Source organism: Chelonoidis abingdonii, chromosome 13 (genome assembly GCF_003597395.2).
Source record: "Chelonoidis abingdonii isolate Lonesome George chromosome 13, CheloAbing_2.0, whole genome shotgun sequence".
Taxonomy (NCBI): domain Eukaryota; kingdom Metazoa; phylum Chordata; order Testudines; family Testudinidae; genus Chelonoidis; species Chelonoidis abingdonii.
Window position 1 is genome coordinate 30,278,177 of NC_133781.1, and position 25,984 is coordinate 30,304,160.

The window sequence follows — 25,984 nt, forward strand, 5'->3', positions numbered from 1 at the left end:
ATGGAAGGTTGGGCTGGAGAGGAGACGCTTGAAGGTTGCTTAGTGCCCAGGAAGAGAGATGCTGCTCTAGATTTAGGAGAGGGAATGAATGAAGTGTGAACCCAGGAGTAGAAGGAGCAGGGAAAGGCAGCAGCTGTTAGAAGGCAGAGGGATGGAGCTGCACAGGTGAGGATGAGGAGACTGAACCTGGTGTTGAAGAGGCAGGAAGCTGACAGAGGTGTTTGAGGAGAACATGGCAGGAGAGGAAGATGGCTTTAGCAGCAGTGTTTTGGGTAGAGTAACTCCAGTGCACTGGTTACAAAGCTCCTTCCTCACTCGTTAACTAGAGAGTACAGTGGCTCCACTTGCTCTAGAGAGCAGGAGTCCTGTGCTGCAGGTGACTAGATGGTATAGGAAATATGTACAGAGGGTTTTGCAATGCAGCATTTGAAACTCCCTCCTTTCCCGTGCTGTGAAAGGCAAGGCTTACGCCAGACCAACACATTGAAAATGCTGGGACGGGCAGGCTCAAAGCCACAGACTCTTGGCTGCAGTCCCACGTTAGCACAATTCCTGCACTAAGGGGATGTGTATGTAGCTCTCTGCATAATGCTGTGCACCAGCTGGGGAGGAGTACATTCTGCATGACAAGTGCATTTCTAGTAGCTGCCTTCTGAGCAGCAGTGCACTGGGTAACAAGGCCTGAAAGCCTAAGAGAAGCTGTGAGTATTTGGGGTGCTGGGGAAACAGTACGGAGTTATCTTAAGAGCCCATTTCTGTGCTCTGATCCAGCCAGTCCTAATGTCTCATTCTTCTCTCCACACAAGGAGTAACAAAGGGGCCATGGGCAACTGCGTGACCAGCATGGTGCATAACAACTACTCCACCGCAGACAAGGCCTCCACGCCAAAAAGTTCCAACCAGGCAGCAACTTCCCTCAAGTACGTATGGGTGAACGCTCTGCTGGGGGGACAGGCCTGGACTGGGTGACCAGACCCTGGCTTGCACCATACACTCAGGAGTGGTTTAGACACATGAGAAAGGACGCGTCTTAAAACGTTACCCCCTAAGTGTGGCTGATATTGCTAACTGACAGCTGTCATAAGTAGATAGGTAAGGTAAGGGTTAATTTTCTTTTGCCTGTAAAGGGGAACCAAACACCTGACCAGAGGACCAATCAGAGAACTGGATTGTTAAGAGAGGGGCGGGAAATTGTATACTGGGGGTCTTTGTTGTTTCGGCTGTGAGTAACAACAGGTTTTCTTTCTAACTCCATCTTATCTCAAAGTTTTTCTAACAATCTGTGAGTACAAAGGAAACAAAGTACATAGACTGTTATATGCTCTTGTGTTGTATTTACAGGTGTGTTGTTTGCTGGACGGTTTAAAGGGGGCTATCTTTTCAAATCAGACTGTTTATTCAATTTTGCTTATAAGCAAGAGCCTGTATTGAGTTTTCTTAATGCAAGATTATGTTTTGTATTTCTTTCTTTTTTTATGTAAAGTTCTTTTGAAACTGGGGGAGTTTCTTTTCCTAGTGAGGCAAAGGGATAGAACTTCTGTACCAGGTAGCTGTCTCCCTCAGGGAAGACAGAGAAGGAAAGGAAAAGCCAGGCTCTGGTTTTCCTATCGTCCGCAGGGCGGAACAGGGCGGGGAAAGAGAGAAAGAATCATCTTGTTTTCTTGTGGTTGAGGTTTTTCTCTAGTTACTGCTACGAGACCAGGGAGGGGGAATCTCCTTGTGTGTTATCTGTGATTAGCTGTGAATGCCTAGCCTCGGGGGAAGTAAATAGGTCTCTTGGTTTTTTCATTCAAGGAGTGAAGTCTAGTCTCGCACTGGCTAACCAGGGAAGGGGGAGCTGGGAGAGAGAGAGAGACCCAGGGTCTGGGTCTTGGGGTCTTCCCAAAGGAAGTTGGGGAGTCCACAGAGGGGGTCCCCAAGGAGTATTTGGGGGAAATCCAAGGCTGATAAGAGCCTATTCTTATCTGGTGGCAGCGAGAAAATATCCAAGCTGGTAGTGAGCTTGGGGGAGTTTCAGGTAAGCACCCAGATTTTGGACGCTAAAGTCCAGATCTGGAACAGGAGGCTTTACCACAACAGCCCAGTCTCCTTCAGTGCAGGCCCTTAGCTGTGTCATGCCAGACAACTGCTAGCAGCTCTGATAGAATGTTCCCAGACCTGTCCATGGACCTCCAGGCACCTCCTGAGGGCTCAGAACTGGTCCAGCCCTTGAACTGAGGGTGTGTGTGAGACATGGCGAAGGGAGGGGGCTCCTCTTTGAAACACTGAGTGTTTGACTCTCCGTTCAGCTCCTAAAGCCCTAGTCACTCTTTACAAATGAGATCTGGCAACCCAGGACTCCTGGTTATATTCTCAGCTGTTCCACTGACTCGCTGTATGGCCATGGGCAAGTGCCTTCTCCTCTGTCAAGGTTTCCTTACCTCTTGAAACGTGCTTTCGTCCCTTGGGTGCCGGTCCCTGGCAAAGGGCGAAGCCCAAGAGCAGTTACTTGTCCAGCAAGAGGTTCGGGTTTTATGCAGAGTGAGATGGTTTTGGGTGCCCATGGGTCTGGCTGGTGGTCTCAGCAAAGCGCCTTTTACTGCCCTGTGCACTGGGCCAGCCCACTGGGTGGATGTGGCATTCAGCAGGATGGCCCTAGACAGTCTCCTCCTCTCCCTTAGCAACATGATCAAGGCGACCTCGAATGAGGACAGTGAGAGCAACAGCTTCAAGAAGTCTCAGAAGAACTTTTCCAGCAACAACATAATGCCCCACAACAACAGCAGCAGCCTGCTCAAGAGGAAGGAGGTGACAGAGGAGGAGGCAGAGAGGTGAGGCAGGGAGCAGAACAGAAAGGTGGGGGAGTTTTCAGGCAGAGTGGGAGAAGTTCAGGGCTAATGAAGGGAGAGAAGGGAATGCCAGGGCTGGGGGAGGCAATGGACAGTGTCAAGGCAGATTGCAGAGGGCATGGGGAAATGGGACTGGGATACAGCACAGAAGCTGGAAGAGGGAGCAGGTTTTGTCCAGTAACATATTCGGATGTGCATACTCTATGGGTTTGTCTGTGGGCCAGATCCTCAGCTGGTAGAAATCGGCATATCTCCATTAACTTCAATGAAGCTACTTCGATTTAGTCCTGCCTATGTTTGGGTCTACGCTTTCAGACTCTGTGAGCTTGTGTGGTCTGATCGTACAGGTAGACAAAATATTGAGTTAGGTGGACCTTGGGTCTTGTAGATTGCCACGTATTCGCAGGGGCAAAAGAAAATGCAGGCCTGTTATTTACCAGGCTGCACGTGGCAACAGACTATATAGGTAAGAGATGCAAGGGGAGTATGGGTCACGAGGCAAACTGCAGACACACACACACACAACTAAAATTAATCAGTTTTAAATTTTATTGGAGATGGTTGCAAGGGGTAAGGGAGCAGCTTATGATTAGCTAATAGAGTTAACAAAACCTAAAACACACAATGCCTAAATATCTACTAACAATATTTACAAAAAAATGCAGCATTTAGTAATAACTGATACTTACAAATACAAACCAACACATCACGACCGGCAAACGTAGAAGCTCTATTTGAAACACGTGAGCTGAGAGAGAGGCTTCGAGGTGATCAGGCTCGGTTACGGCATACACGGGATACACGGGACACGTTTTCTCCTCTCCCTGCCTGCACATGGCAGGGCAACCCCTAAAATACCCACTATGACATCACAGAAGTGTCATAGTGGACAGACCCCAAAACCTTTGTGTGTTCGCCTCTGATTGGCACAAGCAATGTTTATACCAAATAGGGGAGCGGGTGCCAAAAGGTCTGGCTTCGCCCCCAAAAGGTGAGGTAATGCATATTGTTGTAGAATGGGTCCAATACTGAACGACAAAGGAAGAGGCCAGGGCAATACCGGTATGGCAAGTGATACAGGATGCAGACAGGAACCCATTCTAACAGGTCTGATGCAGTATGGCCGTTCTTCTGACTAATCTCCCCAGAAACAACTGTCCCCTTGTGGGCATGTCCATCTGAATAGCGAGACCGTATGAGGGAGGTGGTCAGTAGTGCCTCAGGCTGTGGGTGTGTCGTCTCTGCCCGTGTGCTTGCAGCAGTCTCATTGAGCTGCCTTTTTCCCGTGTAGGTTCATTCATCAGGTTAACCTGGCAGCTGTGACCATCCAGCGCTGGTACCGACGCCACTCGCAGAGGCACAAGATGGGTGCAGCCGCTCTCGGGCACTTGTTGGCTTCCAAGAGAGAGGTCTGTCACAGGTCTCCTGGGTATTCACTCGGAGCTAACTCCTCAATCCAGCACAGCCTTGTGTGATGCTGGCATGCTGCTGCCCTTGGAAACAGGAAAAGTAGTTCCCCTCTGGCCACCAAGCCACAGAGCTGAGAACTGGACGGGGTCTGAAATGTAGCCAGAGGGATGTGTTGAGAGGCATTAGGTCTCTCCGGCTCATGGAGCCAGAGAAGGGCCCAGGCATCGAACTCGGGTGGCTCATGTGGCAGCCCAGAGCACTGCTGGCCTGGGTGTTTGGATGGCGACATCCATGGGAATTTAGTTCCTCTGAAAACTAGGCCACAAGCCCCTTGCGTCAGCCTCTGAGTGGTCTCTCCAAGTCATTCTCTTCCCTTGGTGTAGCTGCAAACAGCCACTTGATTGGCAGTAACAGCCTGTTGAAGGCTCCAGTCTTTGTTCTCCAGTGTCAGGTTACTGGGCACGCGTGATATCTAGGGCAGTGATGTCTTGTGTTGGTGTGTTGTGCTCCATTGGTAATAACTGGCACCTTAGGAAGTGATGCATCATCTGCAGCTTTTTATATTTCTTTGTATTTAATTATTTATCTAAATAGGGGAAAAAACCCATAGCTCTTGCATGTGTGATTCTATTTTTAAGCCTGTCTCATCAGTGATTTCAAACCCAACCAGCAGATAATTGCTTCTAATGTTTCATAAACATGCACCCTCAGGTGAAACCTCTCTGGGCACAGAATCTCTGAAAAGAGAGGGTTGGGGCAGGAAACTTTCTGGGTTTGAAGCAACCCAGACAGGAGGGAAATGTAGTTTGTTTGCATCTCTTTGCTATGGGCAGTGAATGCTGGTGAAGAACATCCGTAGTTCTCAATAACATCCATCTGTGCTTCTGTGAAGGAAAGGCAGCAGCCACGAATGGAGGAGGGGAATGTCCTGGACTTGCAGCGGAAGAAGGATGAGGAGAGACGGAGAATCCGGGAGGAGAAGGCCCAAGTAGCCCGGCAAGCTGCTATCCAGGTAATGGTGGGGCCAGTGGGCTCTGAGCAACGGGAGGGTCTGTTTGTTTGGCTTACCCTTGAGGGAGCCATCTTTAATGGGGGGGGGGAGGGTGGGGAGGGGTAGTTCTCTGCCTTCACAAGGGCTTCACGCAGTGTAGCTGGGGGAAGAGTTGGGGGGATGCTGGGCAGCTCAGTGTGGGGTGGGATACAGCACCTCTGCCCTGCCCAGCCTAGAGTCTCCTGCCATTCAGCCGATCTCAGTCTAGCTCTTGGATAACAACTGTCCGCATCCAAACTGGCAGCCCCTGCAGAGAGGCCACGGCTCCGCTCTTGGGAGGAGCAGGTTCCCGCAGGGCAGGTTGAAGCGCACTGGCAAAGAGCATTGGCTTTGCTGCTGCGCATGCAGTGTCTGTCCTGTGTATCGTGCCCTCGATGTTGCGCTATCGGAGCATCTTGCAGTCTGTACTGTGGTTACTCTCACCCTGCCAGCCCTGGGCAGGATGGCTCGGTCTCCGAGGGCTACCGATGCAGCATGGACATGTTCATTTTTATGTGATGTCCTTGGTCTTGCTGGATAGGATTGTCATCTCATTAACCCTTCAGTGCCTGCTGCGCTCACTAGCATCTCCCAGTGCTCAAGCTGTCACCTCCTGCCCCCAGCCATTGATCACACAAACTGAGTGGTGCAGGGGCTCAGCAGCATGGGCAGAGGGGTGCCTTGTGCCAGGCAGGATGCTGACGGACAGTCCCCTGTTACAGGAGCTTCAACAGAAACGAGCCCAAAAGGCCTCTGATGCGAAGCGCCTCGCGGAGGAGGAGCTGGTGTTGCTGAAGGAGAGCAGACGGGTGGGAAGGAAAAAACCCACCAAACCAACCTCTGTGAAGAACATCAGTCCCACTAACAGCATCGTCAAAGCCAATAATGCAGGTGGGAATCTCCCCAAGGCCTTCGGGCCGTAGCTCCCTGTGCACCTCTCGCCAGCGGCTGAAGGCCAGGGCAGCAGGGTGCTGGGGCGTGGAAGCTGAAAGGAGGGCCAGGGCTCTTGGGCTGCTGTAAAGCAGTGAATGCTGCTTTGATTCCCACAGATGCAAATTTCTGCACAGCAGCTGCTGAGCCCGAAGAAATGTGCCCCCCAGGGCCCGGTTCGGGTACTGGACAGGATAACATGGCAGAGAACAAACCACAGGTGGGCTCAGCTCTTCTCTTCTCTCCAGTCACTGGGGCCTTCGAAAGCTCAGGCACTGGATTTGACTCTCCCTCCAGACCCTTTCAGTCCAGTGAGGCTCAGTGCAGAGCAGCAGATGCTCAGCCCTTTGCTCAACTGGCCCAGGGCTCGGTGCTGAAGAGACTTGCATGACAGCATGGAGAATGGCCCCACTGCTGAGAAAGCTGTGACTGTGCGTTGGGCCTTTCTCAAGTCAAAGGGCTACTGATCTCCGTGTTCTGCACGTGTGATCTCAGGCCACACTGAGCCCCCTGCCTTCTGTGGCTATTTAATGCCCGGATTAGAAGCTAGGCAGGCCCTGTAAACCATTTTACCATATGTGGGTTTTCCCTCAATTCCTCCCATCCCTTCTTCCCTAGGATGTGAACTCCAGAGAGCTGGCCAGTGAGGAGCTTCAGACAGGGGTCACTGCGACCAGCAGAGCCCAGTCCAAGGTCACCCTCAGTGAGCTTCTGGACACCCTCAAACTGCTGGAGGAGGAGTCGGAGCTGATGCCCCAACCTAAGCTCTACAAGAAAGATAAATATGCCTGGATAGATGGGGTAACGTCAGGGCTCAGGGTTTGGTAAGACCATCCCCTGGACAAAGCTGGGCTAGGGCTGCTGCGGGCAAGGAGGCTTCCCTCCCAGGGCTCACTTGCTGCTGCCACGCAGTCAGAGAAGGGATGACAAGTTAATGCCTGTGAAATGCCACCCTTTCAGACTGTGCCTCTGGGAGTGTCAGTCGGGGACAAGGTGGAATTTGGCCTGGCTGGGGAACTGAAGCATGCATGCCCTGTTCCCCGCCTCCCAGGAGCAGCAGGGCCTTGCTAAAACTCTTCTCTCAGCCAGGCTGCGCTTTTCCAGGGAGAATTCCTGCCGACATGGAGTGTGATCATGTCCATATGAGGACTGGCCATTAGGGGGCGATGGAAGAATTCGGTTCCATTGGTGACAGCTGATTACTCACCCACTGCCTTGCCTCCCAAGCAGTCCCCACTCTCTGCTGTGCTAGTGCATGGCACTGCTCCCTGCAGGCTGCTGGGTCCATGAATGCAGCACATCTTCTCCCTGGGCAGGAGGCCGATTCAAATTCCCTGACTGCTGATAACCTGGAGAGGTTTGGAAAGCTGAACCATTGCCCCGGCGTCCCTGGGGATGGGGCTCTGCTCTCCGAAGCCAAGCTCCAGAGCATCATAACCTTCCTGGATGAGATGGAGAAGTCGGAGCAGGAGCGGCCCAGATCCGCTGCCTCTGCCACTCAGCAGGAGGTGAGCAGCAGGGCAATGTGTTAGACTAGCACCTAGACTATGTGTTAAATAGGAGTTTGCCCTCTGGCTGTTCCACTCTGACGCTGCTTTGGAACAGAATGAGATGGGGCCAGCGTAATGGAGACTGAAATGGATCCGTCGACATCCTCACTGGGAAAAGGGAAGCCACCGAGGCCTTAGGACCATGTTCCACTACATCTTGCTGCTCTCTGGACTCCTACAGAATGCTCTGGAGGGGCAGAGAGTCTCTAAAAGGCATGGCCTTGGGCAAGTGGGGGGTTGGAGTGTGGCTTTTGGAGCACAGAAAGGGAATACAACATCTGCTGTCTCCATTCCAGGAGGTTAGCGAGAGACCTGTCCTATAGGTGAGGGCTGGGGTTCCAGAGCCCATTTGAGGGGCCTAACAGTACAGTGACTGAGTCCCTCCTGCCTCTGGAGACCTGGGGGTGGATGGTGGTGGAAATGAGCTGGGGGGAAGAGGGGGTCTCCTGGTCCTACACTGAGCTGGTTTCTTCTACCAGGGGCTCTTGTCTGAAGAGGAGGTGGCCCACCTGGAGCAAGCTTCAGCCGTAGCAACAGAGGTCACCAGCTCCATCATGAGGCTGAAACTGGAGGTGGAGGAGAAGAAGCGAGCCATCACCCTGCTGCAGACTGCGCTGGTGGGTAGCCCAGCCACTCATCAGCCTGGGGCAGGAATGAGGGCCGTGGGGCCTGCAGCAGTGGGAACCAGAGCTGGCCTTCAGGGGTGGCCTGCACTCTCTACCATCTGAGAGGGCAACTGTACCACCCCCTGCACCAAAGGGCGAGCATTTAGTCATGCTAAATACCCATGGCAAGTTGGGGACAGATCCTCTCCATCACAGTGCCAAGCTAACATGGAGGGACCAGACGGATGGATCCTGAGCTGACGTGGGCTGAGCCATTGGCAGTGGTCTGGGAAAGCCCAGCTCGGGGGCTGGGCAATCCCTTCCCTCCATGGTGCGCTCACCCTCACTCTCCTTGTCCACAAGTTGCCCAGTCAGGTGGGAACTTCTGAGCCTTCTCTGTACTGCCAAAGTGCCCGACAGTGTCAGTGACCCTAATGGGAGCTGGTTGAGTCCTGGCCGCGCTCCTGATCCAGCCTGCAGCTCTTCAGGAAAGGGAAGGGCACTAGCATGCCAGGACTGCTGGCCCCACCTGCCCAGTCTGTGCTCTACTCCCTTTCTCTCCTCCCCATCCACTCACACTGGGACCTGGCAGCCCCAGGAGGCTAGAATGGTAGCCTTCAACCCCAGTCAAGCTGAACCCAGTGGGCAGGCACCATTCCTGGTCTCTGCTCTCTCTGTGCCCTGGTCATGCCAGCCCCGGCTCCCTGTGGGCAGCTCCTCCTAATGTCTTGTGGTTATTTCCCCTGCGCCTGACAGGCACAGCAGCGGGAACTGACCGTGCGGCATGTCAAAGAGTCGGAGAAGGAGCTTAGCCGCCGGCTCCAGCTGCAGAGAGAGCAGTACGAGGCTGCTATCCAGAGACACCTGGCCTTCATCGACCAGGTAATCTCCTCTCCCGGGTGGGACGCTTTAGAATCATGAAGCCAGGAGCCCCCTCCTCACACCTTTTCAATGATCCTTCTTGAAGCATTGGGAGTCTGCTCCAGTTACAAACTCCTTCCAAAGGCCCTTGTGCCTGGGTGTGAGGGGGGTGGGGTCCTGCTTCCCATTCTCCAGCAAGGGGCTGCCTGGTGGGGAGGGAGCAGGTTCTATACCAGCCTTCGGAGTAGTTAGTTGGCAGAGCATCCTTTAACTTCCCAAGGACCTGCAGTGAAGTCAGTGCCCATGACATGGGTGCTGGGTCCCCAGCGGGGTGACCTAACCTTCCCCACCCTCTCTCTCAGCTGATTGACGATAAGAAGGTTCTGAGTGAGAAGTGCGAGGCTATGGTGGCAGAGCTGAAGCAGGTGGACCAGAAATACACCAAGAAGATTTCCCAAATGCAGGAGCAGCATGAGCTGGTGAGAAGGTGTAGCGGAGGGAGGGATGGCTGGGGGGTGGGAAGTAGAGAGACAAGACTCGCTCTGAGACCATCAGAGTGCAAGTGGAGGCAGAGCACAGTGTCTCCTCTCCAATCTGTGGGCTTTAAGTCCTGGCTACCTCTTCTGATGAAAAGGAGACAGCACAGCTTCCCCCGGGGGCAGGGGGGTCCCAGTCTGAGTCTAGCTGGCAAGCCAGAGGAGGCAGGAAGCACGTCGTTCCAAGCTAGAGGCGTCCATCCTGACTGACTGGGGCTGCTGCATTACATTTGAGCCCTGCCTGGCTGGGCAGACGGGAATTAGAGCTGGGCTCGCAATGGAAAGCCGTTGGTGTCAGATTGCTGAGGCTAGCCTGTTTCCCAACTGAGGCCAGGCTGCAGAGGAGACGCCCCAAGCCCGCTGGGCAGTGCCGGGTGAGGCCTTACTCCAGTGGAGAGGGATGCTGGGCACCAGAACAAACCTGCCTCTGCAGAAGAATTTCTCACGGTGGCTTTGGATACTGTAAAGAGGGGCTTGTTCCCCAGGCTGGAAATGCGCAGGGTCTGAGGTAATGTGGGTTTGGGAACCCTAGGAGTGAGCGATGGCAAAGAGCCTCTGAGAGCTCAGCTTGTTTTCCCTTCATGCTGCCCTCCATCCCTCTGCGGGATGCTTCCTCGTCGGAAGGAACAATCATCCTGCTTTCCCTTCACCTGGGTTTTACCCATGACTCAGTCGCTGTGCGCTGGTCAGGCAGAGCAGCAACCCATCTCCTCGCCTTAGTCAGAGGTAGTGTGGATGTGTTCTCATCAGCCAGTCTCAGTAGCTCTGAACTGACTCCTTGGCGAGGGTGCCGGACCCTCCCATGCACACTGACAACGGGCCTCCTGCTATTGTGCTCTTAGCCCCCTGCCCACCCGCAGCCCTGCTAACGAACCCCAGTCCTGAGCTGTCGCATCTCCTGCTGTTTATTTCCTAGCCCTGCATGGAGCAGAGACAGCCGTTAGCATCAAACCGTGGCCACTTTGTCACGTGGACACATAGAAACTAAGTCAAGACCCACCAAACTTGTTTCACTTCGGTTTTAAGCCAGAGTTTGAGTCCAGACAGGAGGGAAAGGCAAGTGCGCTCGTGCTCCCTGGAGCCTCTGGGTGGCTCGCATCTTGCAGTGGGCTGAGCCTGCCCAGCACATGGTCAAGATGTGAGGCTGATTCTGCTGCAGCGAGAGACTAGCTGGGGACAGTGAGGGGTGGTACAGAGCAGGGCTGAGGGCTCCTGCCATGATCTGTCTGCCCCACGTACTCATCTGGCCCCTACGACCGTAGTATCTGGGGGCCTCATGAACTTTAGTGCATTTATCCTCACGCCCCCGTGTGCAACAGGCCAGGGCTGTTACCCCCATGGTACAAAGGGGAGCTGAGGCCCAGAGAGACTGAGGGACTTGCCCAAGGTCACATAGGATGTCTGTGGCAGAGCAGGGAGTTGAACCCAGGATTCCTAAGTTGCACGCTGGTGCCCTAACCCATGGGTCATCCTTTATGTGATGGGTTAGATTCCCTTTCTCGGCTTCTCTAGGGCCAGCCGAATTGCCAAGCAGTCAGGAGTCCCTTCTCCTTTCCTTGCTAGCCCCAGTCACATGCTGGTCAGCAGAGAGGAAGTGGGTTCATGGGACCTTCCTGCCACTCGGCTCTTTTGAGAGCTGCAGGTTTCTGTATTGGCCCCACTGGCCAGCTAGTTAGGCTGCTCCCTTCTGCTGCATCTGCTGTCTGAGTCATAGGGTGAATGAGCAGTTGGTGCTTTCATGTGCCCCCTCCCCTTCAGCATTTCTTGTAGCCGGTTAGCAGGAAGCTGAGGTGTGACTTGCACTCACTCACCTGTATGAGCAGGGGCAGCTCTGCTCTGGTGCAGGACCTGCTGTAATACTCCTTAGTGCTGTTCCCAGCACTGTCCACACGTTAACTCATCCGCTTGGCTGCATCTTCCTGTCATCACCACAGTCCCCTGTTGGGTTTCTGCTCCGACCCAGGCTCTCTGACTTCACACGCCTTTGGGTTTCTCCCCAGTCTGGCGCACTCTGGCCCCCTTATGGGAGATAAATCTATTCTTGGCTCTCTCTGTGCCATGCACCTCTGTTCCATGCACTGTCTGGCTGACCTGGAGCTGCTGCTTTCTCTGAGCACCTATAGGTGAAAGCATCAAGATGGTAATAGGCAAGGAGGATTTCACAGCTGGACACAGAGGGTTGATCATTGACAAAAACAGCCACGACCACACTGCCTGCCTGCACTGGTTACGGGGCTGAGTCAGAGCCATCATTCTCTTCCTCTTCTGACTTTGCTGCTGTGCAATTCGCTGTCTCCTCTCCCTAGAGGGGGTCGCACTGTCTAGAGAGAGCCAGAGACCCTTTGGAATGGCCCCCTCCCTCCATCCTTCCAAACAGAGTCCAGGTCATACAGCTGTCTTACATTTCAGTAGTGTTTTACATCCGAAAGGCTTCAGGGTGCTTTGCAGCCTGTGTGGACAAGGAGCACTGCATTCCAGCCAGCAATTAGAGCATGCTATATTCAACGGAAACCTCCATGGAAACTTACTAATTCCAAGTGTTAATGATTTGTATTTGACTGGCCAGGACGCTGGAGGTAGCATCCTGGCTCTCCCAAACAAGCGCCCTAGAGAGCAGTAGGACCTGGAGTGTCCCATCATCACCTGTGCCAATGGAATCGGAAGCAATTGGCAAAGCAGTAGTGTCTAAGGAAGGAGTGACAAGCCCTGGGCACAGCCTGCTGCAGGAAGGCCAGAAAACATCCTCTTTAGCAGAGCTGTGTGGCACTGTAAAGCTTGTATGGATTCAACTGTGACGTTGCAAGCTCCTGTGAAAGGTGCATTTGTCTGTCCTCCTATTGACCCCGTGCTCCCGTCCTGAATCGGGGCTTGCAGGGGTTTTGAAAATCAAAGAACACAGCACTCCGTACACGCCTTTCCAGGCAGGTAACTGCATGTGCGCATGGATGTGCACAGGTGCCTCTCTCTGTCCTCAGATAGGCACCAGCAGCCTGGATTCACCCTAAACCACATTTCCAGCTGGTTTCCAAGGGCTTCCTACTACAACAGGTAACTCCCCTGCTCCTGTTTTCTGAGCTCTGCAGGGCTCTAGTGGTCCCGTCAAAGGAGAGGGGTAAAGGCACTGGGACAGTGTGTCTTTGCCTAGCTGTGGGGTGCGCGCTTGGGCTGCGGCTGTCCAGGTTGCCCATGCGTAGCAAAGGTCGTTGGCTCTTGCCTGGTGCTAGGGACTTTCCTCTCAATGGGAAAACCTGCATTTGTAAGGAGTTTTTTTGCCTTCCATCTTGTCCCTGAAGTTTGATATTCGGTTCCCAACAGGAGATGAAGAAACTCAAGGAGCTGATGAGTGCGACTGAGAAAATCCGCCGGGAGAAATGGATTGATGAGAAAACCAAGAAGATCAAAGAAATCACTGTGAAAGGTACAGAAGGTTCCTCTCTCTGCAGAGTTGTGAAAGCCAGTGTGTGTTTGTCCCTCCCCCCCACATGCACACCCCCACCAGAGGGCACCCTACCCATAAGAAGCTGCTAACCCCTCACTGAAGATTCCACATGTCAAGGGTATTCTGCTTGTGCATTTCCTGTCTCGCTGATGGTCAGGTGAGAGCAGGAGCTGGAATCTCCTGTTCTGACTTCCCAGCTAGTCCTGGCTAGGAGGGTTGTGAGGTACTGGGCTGAGAGCAGGCTCTTCTGAGGAGCCAAGATCCTGTTTTCAGACAAATGCCCCTGAACAGTAACTTAAATCAACAACCCGGGTGGGGAGGGTCAGGAATTGCCCATGATGCATTTCCATATCCTGGCCCTGCCTTTGAGGCTGCCCCACCTATGTGCTTTTCTTTGTCATCTCCCTTTTGAAGCTCAGCTCACAGGAGCAGTGAAGGTTCCCTGCTGGTTTTGTCCTTTATTCCAGTTGCCAAGTACTGAGCAGTCACAGCAGACAGAGCGTTAGCAGCTAGAGAGGGGAAAGCCCTGTTAGCCCATCCAGCCTCTTCTCCTAGGTGCCAGTGCAGGGTCCTTCCTTACTATGCTTTCTGGTTTCTTTGTCCTTGCTGTTGTCGGTTCCCTCTTCTCGCCCCCAGGCTGGGTTTCAGCCAGAGCTGACAGTGACTGGTTCATGCTCTTCTTGGACTTTAAGTTTCTTGAGCTGAGGACCTTGACTTCTGCACAGGGCTCAGCAAGTCCTTCCCCCGCCCTGCGCCCCATAAGTAATGCTGCATGCAATGCAACGCTGGTCCCTGCCCCTGGTAGTTTACACTCGAGGAGGCTGCGGCAAAGCCCAGAAGAAGGGTTAGCTCTGAGTTAGGTACAGCAGAGTGTTTGATTTAGTTCCTTGGGAGTATGGTGGAAGGACTCGGAGCCTGCCTCATCGATATTATGGGGTATTGAGTCCTGAAGCTGGAAAGCTTGGGTAGCTCCCCCTTTCCTCCCACTCCTTTAGCTGCCTGTCCTATCTCCAGGCCATGATGTGGTGAAAGCTAACCACTGGCAGAGCCATTACTCGCCTTCCAAGGACATTGGTCTGAGATCCTATGAGTATCACCAGCTGAGTGTCCTTTCCCTTCCCCTCTCCTCCCCCCGCCCCACCTCGACGCCCAGGGCTGGAGCCTGAGATCCAGAAACTAATTGCCAAACACAAGCAGGAGATCAAGAAGCTGAAGACGCTGCACGAGGCAGAGCTGCTTCAGTCAGACGAACGGGCAGCCCAACGCTACATCCGCCAGACGGAGGAGCTGAGGGAGCTCCTGGAGCGGGAGAAGGAGGAGCAGAGCCAGCGGGAAAGGGAGCTGGCCAGGCAGCGGTACGTAGGGACCCAGAGGAAAGGCTGGAGTTTCACACTGGATCCTTCCCATCTGCTTCCGTCCTGTGCGGGAGTCAGAGGGGTTGGGGGAGATAATCACCCCTAGACTGGATGGGCAGCTGCAGCTTTGACTCAAGCCTTCACGTGTCCCACCCACTTGGATAAACTAGCACTCATTGGCCAGACTGTTCCAGCACTCCAGCCGGAGATGAGCTACCAATATCCACCGTTAGCCTGCGGCCTGCTGGTGGATTTCAGCTGCAGAAGTTCCTTCCCCACATGGGCAGCTACCCCTATCTGCCTCAGAGGAGAGGCGAGGGCAGCTAGCAGCGAAATGAATGCTTCCCGCAAAGCTAGAGCGGCGTAACAGGGCTGGGGCATTGCAGGGGGTGGAGAGGCAAGCGACCCTGCAGATCTGAGTCCCACTAATAAACTCATAACCCCAGAGGGACAGCATGGTGAGGGCAAGTGAGTTCCCTGAGCGGTCCTTCCCCACGTCAGGTACGAGAAGCACCTGGAGCAGGAGGAGCAGGCATTCCAGCAGCAGCGCCGCAGGCTCTACAGCGAGGTTGCTGAGGAGAAGGAGCGGCTCAATCAGCAGGCAGCCAGGTGAGAGCAGCCTGGTGCAGATGATGAATCTGTGCCTGATGCCTAGCCTGAGCTCTCCCTCACGCCGCCCACCTCGTCTGGGCTGTCTGAGGCGAATGCCCGTGCCGGGCGTTACCAGTCTCCTGGTGGAACTGAGGGTCTCAGGCTCTTCCCTGATCAAGGAACTGGCTAAAACCATGCTGTTAGTCCAGCAAGAGTGCAGACCTTTAGGCCAAATCCTGTCTCTGCCGGCCCCAATGTCTCTCAGGGGCTGCCGTTCCCACTGGCTTTGGCAGACCCTGCAGCCTGTGCCATGGGGTGCAGTCGCAAGCACGCTGGAGGAAAGAGCTGGGAAAGCAGCTCTGATCCCGGCTGGTGGGGCTTGGAGGAGAGGTCAGCTGTGAGGTTCTTCTCACTGCGCTCCCCGGTGAGCGGAGACAGGCAGTTCCTGCTCCCCGGGTTGTGGAAGCAGAATGGCTCTGTTTCCTGTCTGGAATAGGGTGGGAGCTGACGGCCCAGTCTGGCTGCAGTGAGGGAGCTCATGGAGCGACGAGCATTGCTGGGCCTAGGGATAGCAGGGCTGGCTTTTTACTGGGGAGGTCGTGCTGCGAGTGTTGGAAGGGGCCAGGGTGGGCCACAGACACTCAAGTGACTGACGCCTGGCGAGAGTCCTGCTGAGTCCAGTAGGGCTGCCAGCTCACTGGGCCATGGATTGGTGAGGGGCATTGTGACAGTGATCTGACAGCACTGACCCTGTGTCCAACAGGCAGAGAGCGGAGCTGGAGGAGCTGAGGCGGCAGCTGGAGGAGAACGGCTCCATAGTCACCAAGGCACTGAAGGAGGAGTATGAAAAGGGGAAGGAGGAGCAGGAGAGGCGGCACCAGGTCTGCCCCAGACCCCAGCCCATGCGCGTGGTCTCCTCCTGGCTCTAGCCCTGGGCAATAGAATAGCCCCGGGGTGCCCTGAGGCTGGCCTTGTGAACAGTTTGAAATGAGCTGCACCCCACACTCCTGTCAGCCATGGGGTGCAGATTGGACACCCACATTCCTGCATTGGGTGCAGCTTGCGGGGCTGGTCCAAGCCCCTCTCAGCAATGTGGACACCTTTCCTTCTGATATGCTGGGTGAAGCAGACTGCCTCCTGGAGCAGGGGCTAGGTGTCGCCTGCGGAAGGCATGGGGCATTCTGGCTGGCCAGCAGTGCGTGGCACTCTCTTAAGCAGGTTTCTTACTCTACTATTCCCTCCTGCAGGCCGAGGTGAAGGTGCTGAAGGACAGGCTGGAGATTGAGAAGCAGGCGTGGGAGGCCAACTACAGGAAGAAGGAGGTAACGGCACACTTGTCTGCGAATGTGGCTGTTCTATGAATTTAGATGGAATAGTCGGGCCCGAAGAGTCGGTGTTAACATGACCCAGTCACTGTCCAACATTAAACAGTGCCAGTCTGGGGGCTGGTACCCAGAGCCCTGAGCCCATTTAGCACCATGGCAAACACACCATTCAATGGCCTTTTCGCCTGGTCGTAACAGTACAGAAAACCAGTGAGAGCCTTTGGAATATAACAGGTTGAGTAAAGCCTTCAGGCTGACAGCAGCCCTTGTTCCTGTTCCCTTTCGCTGGAGAGAGGTTTTACAAAGTCCCCTTTGTCTGACCGGCTCTTAGACGGTGTTGAGACGGTGATAACGGTCTTTGGGGAAAGGGATAGCTTTAGTGGAGGGGGGCTGGAGCTGGCTCTGCTGTTAAAGTCCCATCTCATTTCCTAGAGGACAAAGCAAGACAAAGACCCACAAAAGGGAAGAGAGAAGAACAGCGATGAGAGAAAATGCAGCTTCAGTCTCTGCTGTTAACTCTCACTTGCATCCTCGCTGTTGGGAAACCCCAGGCCCAGCCCACGATCTGATCAGCCACCCTGAGACCTGACAAACTTGTACCAGCGACAGGCTGTTTAGGACCTTGCATTTCGCTGCCTTTCTGGTCACAGGCTCGCAGCATTGTTGCAAAATACACTGTCGTGGCTGGCTAAGCCAGACACTTCTCAGGCAGAAGGAAAAAGAAGGGAGATCGCCAAGAGAAAACTAAAGTGGAGAAGAAGACACCAGGTGGGGGGAGGAGTGTGACAGTCTCGCATCCCAGGTGGTGGTCAGGACTCAGCTGGAGCCAGTGGAGGTGATGATGTCACCTGGGCGCCCCCATCTCTATCCTGGTCTGCTCAGGATATCTCTCAGGATTAGGAAGAAAAAAGTTCATGGTCCCAGGAGGTGGCAGGGGTGGTAACTCTGATGGCAAAGCTAATGCCTTCCCCTTCATTCATTCAGCCAGCGCTGCGGTAGCTGCCAACCTCAAGTCACTTCTAGGGGACCTCAGAAAGAAGTGGTGGATGGGGATGCCCATCCTCTCATTCTGTTGGCCTGATTTCCAGTGCACCAAGGTGGTTCACAATTTCTGGTCTCACGTTGTCTTGTCTATCAGGCATGATTTTAACGCAGCCCTTGAGGTGTAGCAGGAAGCCTTTTGGTTTGGACTGATTGTCTGTCTCTTCCTGTTGCACCTTTCCCTGTCAATGTTTGTTGGCCTGGTTGTTACGGCACCGTATGAACTTTCAGTCACTTTCCACAGTTGAGGTAAATGTATAGGCCCAGTTATCACAATCCCATGTCTGACTCTGTCCCCAGGAGGCCTGGCTGCTCTCCCGGGAGCGGGAGCTGAAGGAGGAGGTGAGGAAAGAGAGGGACAAAGAGATTGAGCTGGTCATCCAGCGCCTGGAGGCCGACATGTCGTCTACCAAGGAAGAGTGCGAGAGGGTGGCAGAAAACAGGTAGGAAGGGGCCAGGTGGCCATAGGGACATATTGAGCCTGTGTGAGTGAGCCCTGCTCTGTAGCTGGGCCCACCTCTCCCTGCCAAGAACAGGCTACCCGGAGTGTGGGAGGATGCCCCAGGCTCCATACCTCAGTGGAGGAGAGCAGTGATTCAGTGAGTTGGGGAGCTCTGGAGCACCCTGACCCAGGAATTAAGGTGCACAGTAGTAAGCAGTGAAAATAAGTGCCCTGGTACTCATACTTGGAGAACCGTTTCACTTACGCTTCATTGTAAAGGCCTGGTTTTTCAGAACTCAGCCTGAAATTGTGTGCCTGATTTGTGTGTGCACTTACGAGTGCTTGCATCACTGGCTGGTATGCATCTAAGGATTTGTGTGTGTAAAAGCCCAGTTTGCACCGTCACTCGCAGCCTTGCACACCTAGTTAGGCACACAGTTGTGTGTGCAGTTTGAACACTGTTAATTTTGGAGCGAAGAGGTAGCATGCTTGAAGGTCTGCACTATTGAGTGCTGAATGGCGAAGCAGATGCTTCCCCATAGAAAACCTCTAGTGGCACCTATCCATGCCCGTGGCTGGGAAGGGGTTAAATAAGCCAGGAGGGATTGCAAATGATATTCCATAGCCGTTGGGCAGGCCTCCTTTATACAGGCCCAGTGTCTGGTTCCCACAGTGCCATGCAGGTGGCTGAGGAGGCCACCTATGGGAGTGAAAGCTGTTTTAGTTTGATGTCCTTCACTGAGCTTCCCTCCCCCTGTAACCTGACTCCCTTTAGGGCCTTATTTACCCAGCATCCTTGCCTGCCCCTGCCCCCTCAAACCGTGGGACATTCTATGTAGTTCAAAGGTGGGAAATTGAAAAATGATGAAAGGAAGGGTTTTCCACCCAATGTGTGGTTAGCCTGTGGAGCCCACTGCCACAGGCAGTTGAGGCCAATAATTTAACAAGATTCAAAAAGAGATGGAACATTTCTGTGGACAAGAAGAACATCCAGAGTTAACAGAATTACATCTTTGGGGCAGGGATATGAAACCATCTGCTTAAGGCTGAGAGCCAATGTGGGGTAAGATTATCCCGGATCTACTGTTGTGGGGCTCTTACACCTCTCATCCGGTGCTGGCTGGGGGTGGGAAATGGGGCTAGATGGGCCTCGGCTCTGATTCAGGCTGGCTGTTCCTGTGTTTTCCCCCAGGATAAAGAGGGTCCGAGACAAGTACGAAGTGGAGCTGCAGGAACTGGAGAGATCTGAGCGGAAGCTGCAGGAGCGCTGCAACGAGCTGAAGGGGCGTCTGGCTGAGCGGGAAGGCGAGAACATGCACCTGCAGGGCCTCATAAAGCACAAGGAGCAGGAAATGGAAGACATCAGGAAGGTGGGTGAGGGGCAGGCTGTGCACTGGGACTGGGCAGGAGCTCTGCTGCCCAGGTGTGTGGGATCCTCTCCAGTGAGCTCCCCCTCTTGTAGCACTGAGCTCCCCCTGGATGTTCCGTGCCCATCAGAGCACCTCACTTCTCCTGTCCTCTGCAGGTGAAGGACCAGCTGGCCAAGGAGAGGAGCAGTCTGTCGGAGGTGATTCGCCAGGAGTTTGCGGACAAGCTGGTGGGGACGGAGGAGGAGAACAAGCGTCTGAAGGCAGAGATGTCAGAGATGAGAGCCCGCCAGCTCTTGGAGCTGGACAGGATAGCGCGGGACAAGGACGAAGAGCTGGAAGAGGTTCATAAGAGGTTAGGGCTGAGCTCATGCTCTGCAGGGCTTGGGAGCAGCTTGAGCTCCATGGCCTGTGTCACGTATGCAGAACAGACCCATGTCACCCTGGGTCCCAGCACTGCATTTTCTAACACATGCCTGCCTACATGGAGCCCTGGGTCACTGTAACTACCTGCCTGTGGTTTCTGCTGCTTTGTGCTGATCCCTCTGGGCCCAGTGGCAGCCCTGTGGCACCAGACATATGGGCCTCTCCCTGGAAAGCCACAGGAGCTGCTCCTTTGCTGGCCCAGCAGTTCTAGCTGGTCTGGTGCTGTAGATATTCCTGCTGGGAGAGGACAGAGGAGTGCAGATGTGTGCGCATACATGTGCCACTCAGTGTGACTATCCAGGAGCGCTGGGAGCAACTGGGTTATACCCGGCCTACGATCGGCTCTGATCAGATGCTGCCATGGATCTAGCCAGGCTGCCCCTGCAGCAGACCTGGCTCTTTACACCTAGTGTGCCAAAGATGGCAAACAGCAGCACTGAGAATCTGGCCGAAAAGGTAAAGGAGCAGATCAGGAGGTGATCCTGCTGTCAGGGAAGGCGGGGAATTCTCGCACAGAGCCCTCAGCTGGGGGGAAGAGAAGGGGGGGAGACTGCACCATCAGGCCAGGTGGGAGGGGTGAGGGTGAGAGGTTCTTGACCAGCAGCTTCGGGTGGAGCGCTACAGTGACGTGAACTCCTGGGGCTGGCTGTGGGCATCGTCCTTCATGCTGTGTGGTTTTAAGTGCGTTCAGGACTCGGCAGGTACCTGGGGAGGAATGGGCCCTGGGTGCGATGTGCTGGTGTCTGCACACAGGCTGTGTGACAGCTCCAGCCCCTCTGCATGTCCCCTCCTCCCCACTGCCTGGGCCCATCTCTTCCTCTCGTGTTCTTGACGAGGGAGGATGGTCTTGTGGTAAGGCACAAGGCTGAGTCAGGAGATCTGGGAGCAGCTCCCTGTTCTGACACTGACATGTTTTGTGGCTCAGGATGAGACGCTTCCCCACCGTGCATCTAACAGGGTGAGCATCGGTGACCTCCCTGCAGGGCCAAGGCTGCTGCGAGACCAGCATGCTGTGCGTGAGGTGACAAGTCCAGCTCTCTGCTACATACAGTCGCTGGGAAAGGTCACCCCAAGTTGGCGCTAGGAAGACTGGTGCCAAGGGCTGTGATAGGCTGCTGGCAAAGCGGCAGAGGAGTGCAGCTAGCACCAGAAAGAGTCTGGAAAGGAAAGGCAGTATTTAGGACTCAAGTCAGCTCAATGCATTTTGGGTATTTTGGGTAAGTTACCTCCTCGGCATTGGTAACTTGATCCGGGCCCCCAAACTGCTCCATGTCATAACAGGGAAGATGCTCCCTGTTTCTGCCACCCTCTCGCAAGAGTTTTATTAACATCTGATCCACGACACCCTCTCATCAGCGCAACAGGCTCGATGAGTGTGTGCAGGGGCATGAGAGTCCCAGGAGTGGAGAGGGACAGTTGTCACCTCGCCAGTGCCTGTCGCTGGCCGCTGCTGTGCTGAATCCCAGCCATGTGTCAGGTGTTTAGCACGGCCATCGGGTGTCTCCCTTGTCTCTGTGCAGAGTGAAGATGGCCATCGTGAAGAAAGAGGAGATGGTGAATGTTCTTCGGAAACAGTACGAAGTAAGTGTCCCGGCGGAAAGGAGCCTTGATGCTGGGGTAGGATCTCTGGCACCAGTTCTGTCCCTCCTTGTGCCCCTCTGCCACGTGTCTAACCTCGACTCCCTCTCCTGTCTTCTTGTGTGCTCCAGGCAGCTGTGAAGCGGGCAGATCACCTGGAGGCCCTGCTGGAGCAACAGCGAAAACAGTTGCTGGCTGCTAATTAGCAGCCCAGCTGCCAGGGTGCCGTCACCCTCCCACAGTACGGCAGGAACAAGGGCTCCCATTTCCCAGGAAGTGGCCCATTGTGGGTCTGTGCTCCATGTGCGCGGGCCTGGAAGTGGAGTCTCCGCCTCCTCCTGTGCTGTTCTCTTTTTACAACTTTCGTTATTTGTGCCTCAGTCCAACCCCTTGCTGGAGAGGACTCCCAGTGCTCGGGCTTTTCTGTGGTATTTTAACAGTAAACTGCGTGCGTGTTTCTAAAGTCCATCTGATCTGTGGTTGCTGCGGGGACGGGCAAGTGCTGTGCAGTTGCTGAAAGAGCAAACATTTGACCCCTTTACTGAGCAGCATCTGGGTATGCACCAGGGCATGTCCTCCGACCCTTCATCAGCGTGGGCCCATGCCCTGGGCCTCCCCTAACACCTGCTGGTCCCCAGGTTTTTCTCTTGGTCAGATGCAAGGGATTAGTGTGATCCAGACACTCTGGCTGCCCGCGGTGAATGAGGACTCATCCCCACTTCTCAGCAAAGGGCTAGAGGGATGGAGCAGAGCGGTGAGTGGGAAATGCACTTTCACTGCTTCCTACCAGCAGAGCTGAGCCAGCCCTCAGCCCACTCTGCTCTCCTTATGCCCACACACCGAGCTGGACGTATCACCGTATGCTTCTGGATGTGTGCGACATCGGTGCAGCTGACTGTACTGAGCCTGTGGCAGGGGGGGTGAGTGTGCTATCACTGTCCCATGGTTGATCAGCAGAAGCCCTGGTTACATGTCTCTGGTCAGGGCTGTGCTCTCCAGCCTGGTGATCCTGCTGGCTGGTACACAGAACACGCACCCCGCCCCGCCTTCAGTGCCCGGTTAATGCTAGCATTTTAACTGCATCAGAGTCATGAAATCCCTAGCTAAGGTTCCCACTGCAGCAGGCTGCTCCTCCTTGGCGACTCACTCACCTCAGGCCTGGTGCTAGTGATCAGCCAGCACAGCCCGTATAGTCACGCTCCGTGCCATGCGCAGAAGGGTGCTTCAAGAACGGCCTTCTCCGTAACTGGGGTAGACACTGGGCGTTGGCTGCGCTCCTGCCAGAGGTGAGGCAGCACAAAGAAGCTATCTGGTGCCAAGGGAGCGGAATTCAGTCCCCAGGCTTCAGTCCACCACCTGCCACTAGCAGTGACACCCTTTAATAACAGGCCCTGTTGCATAAATACACTACCAAGGGAACCGGGAATCAGCAGCTAGGTGCCTCTGCTTCAGCATGTCAGGCCAGAAGGCTGAGACAGCCCCTTCCAGGGTCTCTTCGCTCGTCTCCATTCATTCCAGCTCCTTTCTCCCAGGCTCCTGCCTGCAGCAATGGGAAAGCAGAGGGATTGGCCACCATTACAGCTAATGGTGCCAGGATCTGCCAAGACAGCGGACTGGGCTCTGAGTAATGTTTGCTAGGCCCTTACAGCATTACTGCTTCCTGTGCAGAGGGATTCTCATTGTTCCACTAGACCCTCAGAGTTACGAACACTCGGGAGTGGAGGCTATTCGTCACTCAGAACGAAACGTGGCGGTTCTTTCAGAAGTTTACAACTGAACGTTGACTTAATACAGCTTTGAAACTTTACTATGCAGAAGAAAAATGCTGCATGTAACCATCTTAACTTAAACAAAACAAGCACAGGAAGTTTCTTTACCTTCTCAAATCTTTTTTTAAACTTTCCCTTTTCTTAGTAGTTTACATATAACAGTACAGCCCTGTATTTGCTTGCTTGATTGATTTTGGTCTCTGTTGCTGCTTGATTGCGTACTTCCAGTTCCAAAAGAGGTTTGTGGCTGACTGGTCAGTTCGTAACCCTGGTGCTCATAATTCTGAGGTTCTGCTGTGCCTGCTCTTCTCAGAAGCAAGGCTCCCTGGGATGCAGCTCAGACTTCACCATGGCCGGGATCCTGCAGAGAGAGACCTGTTGTGTGGACTGTTACAGAGCATTGGCGTGTGCCTGCAGGCGCGTGTTGACTGGCATTGTTCTGGGGCCTCCCAGGACTAGGATGGGGTTTTCATCCCCTTTTCTTACCTCTTATTTGTGCTCTGCTGACTAAGGGAGTCCTGCCCACGGCCAACTTGCAAACTGTTGGCATCTACCCCTGAGCTGGTTACCACCATCCAAGCATTGCCGGTGCTGGGAGCAGGGCGTGCTCTGGGGGAGGAGCAGGGAACTGGTTAACAGCAGACCTCAGTCCACTTGCTGTCGCTTCTCCTCTCTGTATCTGTTTCTCCATCTGTAGGGTACGGATTATCCCAGCTTGTAAAGTGCATTGGGACCCTGAGGCGACAGGTGCAGCCCATGTGCTCCAGGTCGCTCCTGTCCTGAGAGGATGACATGACATTTCCTGGGGCTTTCGCCATCCAGCCAGGGATTTGCGTAGTCTCACTCTGTCTGCAGATGGGGGTGGGGGGAGAAGCTCTCCAGGAAATGGCATACTTCAACCTTGGGCCTGTTTCCTCTCTGGTTAGGAGCTCCCCATACAGCTCACCTTGGTTTTCAGACTGCGTGGCTGGCAGGTGCATCCTGTGTTTCCTGCCTAGGGAAACGGCATTGTGCCTAGGCTGAGCTGATGTTTTTCTTTCATCCAGGCCAGCTACTGGGAGGCACTGCTGCTGGGTTAATTCACTGGTGACCTTGGGCTGCTGGTGTTTGGAAAGCTGGGTTGCTTCTCTGGTGTCTGTTCCAGGAAGGTGCTGAGATAATGGGGGAAGGAAGGCAGGGAGGAGCTCCCTGAAGTAACTTCCCTGCCTTTATTTCTCTTAGCTTGGTGGGGACTCAGTGGATCTGCCATGGCAGGGAAGCTGAGGCCAATCCTGCATGGTGCTGAATGCCCTCAGAAGGCAGTGGGAATGGAGGGTGCTGAGCATTCCCAAGAGGGGACAGGGTAGCTCCCAAGTTGGCAACAGGGGCCTCTACTACCCCTGAAATGGATCTTTACTGGCTCCCAGTGGAGCAGATTACTGTCATACCACTGAAAAAGGTCCGCAGTAATTATCTTCAGTACACAGGAGTTTATTGGGAAGGAATTACACAAGCGGTAAAGGGGTATATTAAGCCCATAACTCCTATGTTAGACATTTAAGAGCTCTACATTCCTCTTAACCAGAGTCTTTCACAAATGTACACAAACAGGCCCTGTCCTAGCATCGCAGCTCCTGCTTGGCCACCAGAGAAGGTGGTTACCAATTTTTATAGACGACGACTTCTCTGCTGGTCTGTTCTTCTCAGCCCTCTGGTCTGTCTCAGATTCCCTCGCGGCAAGGCCTTGTGCCTTGAGACCGCTCTGCTCACAGTCCTCGAGCCCACGGAGCAGAGGTTTGGCTACTCTGTCTGGCAGCATTGGTTCTTCAAGCGTCAATTAAGGAATCCCAACCACAGTAATTTACTTTGCTTGATTCTTATATTCTTATTCCTCAAAGGAGCCACATCTCTTAAAAGCATGGCGGGGGGTATGTGGTTACTAATTTGATCTGACTGGTATTTTAGAAGGGGCTGGGTGATGGTGGTATTGAACAGAGATCACCCTGTTTACTCACTCATGAGTCACTCTGGCTCTCTTTGCTGTAAGGTCCCTACAACTAGATTGACCTGTGCACCATGCTGGAACTTTATACGTGTGATATTTACTTTTGCGTGGGCCCATATTTGCCTACCAATAGGTTCAGTATCAATCACACATGCAGACTTCGTCAGTCCTTTATCAAATCTGCTTCTGCTTAAAGGGACCCTGCTCCCAGGATCCTCTACAGCCCTTCAGCCATGTTTAAGTCATGTCAAGTTATGCTCAGACCATTCCTTCAGCACGGCCACACCAATTTGGCACCGTCCCAACAGTTCCCCATTCGATATTCAATTACCAAAGATAATTGTAATATCACATCAATCATATCTGCTATTTGTATGCTAACTATTAGATCATGTGTCTCCTTTTCTGGTTTCAATAAAACTTAAAGCGTTATCTTACGATGATTAGTAGCATAAACCAACAACTCAACCTTATGCATTTTCCACAAAGCCTGCATTTCCTTATATTGCTTACACATCTGATATCCACAACAGACACATAAAAGGAATAATATGGCAGTTCCAGAAATCCAGAATACCATTGCCCATTCAACTCCATTCCATGTTGTGACTTGACATACATCATACCAAGCACACATTTGAGAGCTTATTTTTTCTACAGCTTTCAACAATGTGTTACTTTCGAGCAAGCAGACCTCTTACAGACATTATTTGTTTAGTTGACCATTCAGTTTGGTCTAGTGTGCCTTGATTAGTCTGTGTCTCCGTATCCATGTGGGATAATACACATGATTGGAATGTTGGTGTGGATGGGTATAGTTTGCTCAGGAAGGATAGACAGGGAAAAAAGGGAGGAGGTGTTGCCTTATATATTAAAAATGTGCACACTTGGACTGAGGTGGAGATGGACATAGGAGA

At 53.6% G+C, this 25,984-nt stretch overlaps 1 protein-coding gene across 3 annotated transcripts in view; it reads left to right on the forward strand.

The window, feature by feature from the left end:
• CEP131 (centrosomal protein 131) overlaps positions 1 to 21,777 on the forward strand; it is a 30,323-nt gene extending 8,546 nt beyond the window's left edge. For 2 of the 3 annotated variants that reach the window (XM_032797294.2, XM_075071905.1), the window contains exons 6-26: positions 807 to 920; positions 2,661 to 2,810; positions 4,120 to 4,237; positions 5,131 to 5,250; positions 5,991 to 6,159; positions 6,318 to 6,418; positions 6,817 to 6,999; positions 7,515 to 7,706; positions 8,228 to 8,365; positions 9,110 to 9,235; positions 9,577 to 9,693; positions 13,066 to 13,168; positions 14,343 to 14,544; positions 15,046 to 15,153; positions 15,899 to 16,016; positions 16,383 to 16,457; positions 17,802 to 17,944; positions 19,136 to 19,313; positions 19,469 to 19,665; positions 21,257 to 21,317; positions 21,446 to 21,777. In XM_032797294.2, the coding sequence (XP_032653185.1) occupies positions 807 to 920; positions 2,661 to 2,810; positions 4,120 to 4,237; positions 5,131 to 5,250; positions 5,991 to 6,159; positions 6,318 to 6,418; positions 6,817 to 6,999; positions 7,515 to 7,706; positions 8,228 to 8,365; positions 9,110 to 9,235; positions 9,577 to 9,693; positions 13,066 to 13,168; positions 14,343 to 14,544; positions 15,046 to 15,153; positions 15,899 to 16,016; positions 16,383 to 16,457; positions 17,802 to 17,944; positions 19,136 to 19,313; positions 19,469 to 19,665; positions 21,257 to 21,317; positions 21,446 to 21,520 (2,788 nt within the window). In that variant the 3' untranslated portion in view covers positions 21,521 to 21,777. The remainder of the gene's footprint in view (positions 1 to 806; positions 921 to 2,660; positions 2,811 to 4,119; positions 4,238 to 5,130; positions 5,251 to 5,990; positions 6,160 to 6,317; positions 6,419 to 6,816; positions 7,000 to 7,514; positions 7,707 to 8,227; positions 8,366 to 9,109; positions 9,236 to 9,576; positions 9,694 to 13,065; positions 13,169 to 14,342; positions 14,545 to 15,045; positions 15,154 to 15,898; positions 16,017 to 16,382; positions 16,458 to 17,801; positions 17,945 to 19,135; positions 19,314 to 19,468; positions 19,666 to 21,256; positions 21,318 to 21,445) is intronic. The other variant, XM_032797296.2, reaches the window with a different exon arrangement.
• Positions 21,778 to 25,984: the final 4,207 nt, after the last annotated feature.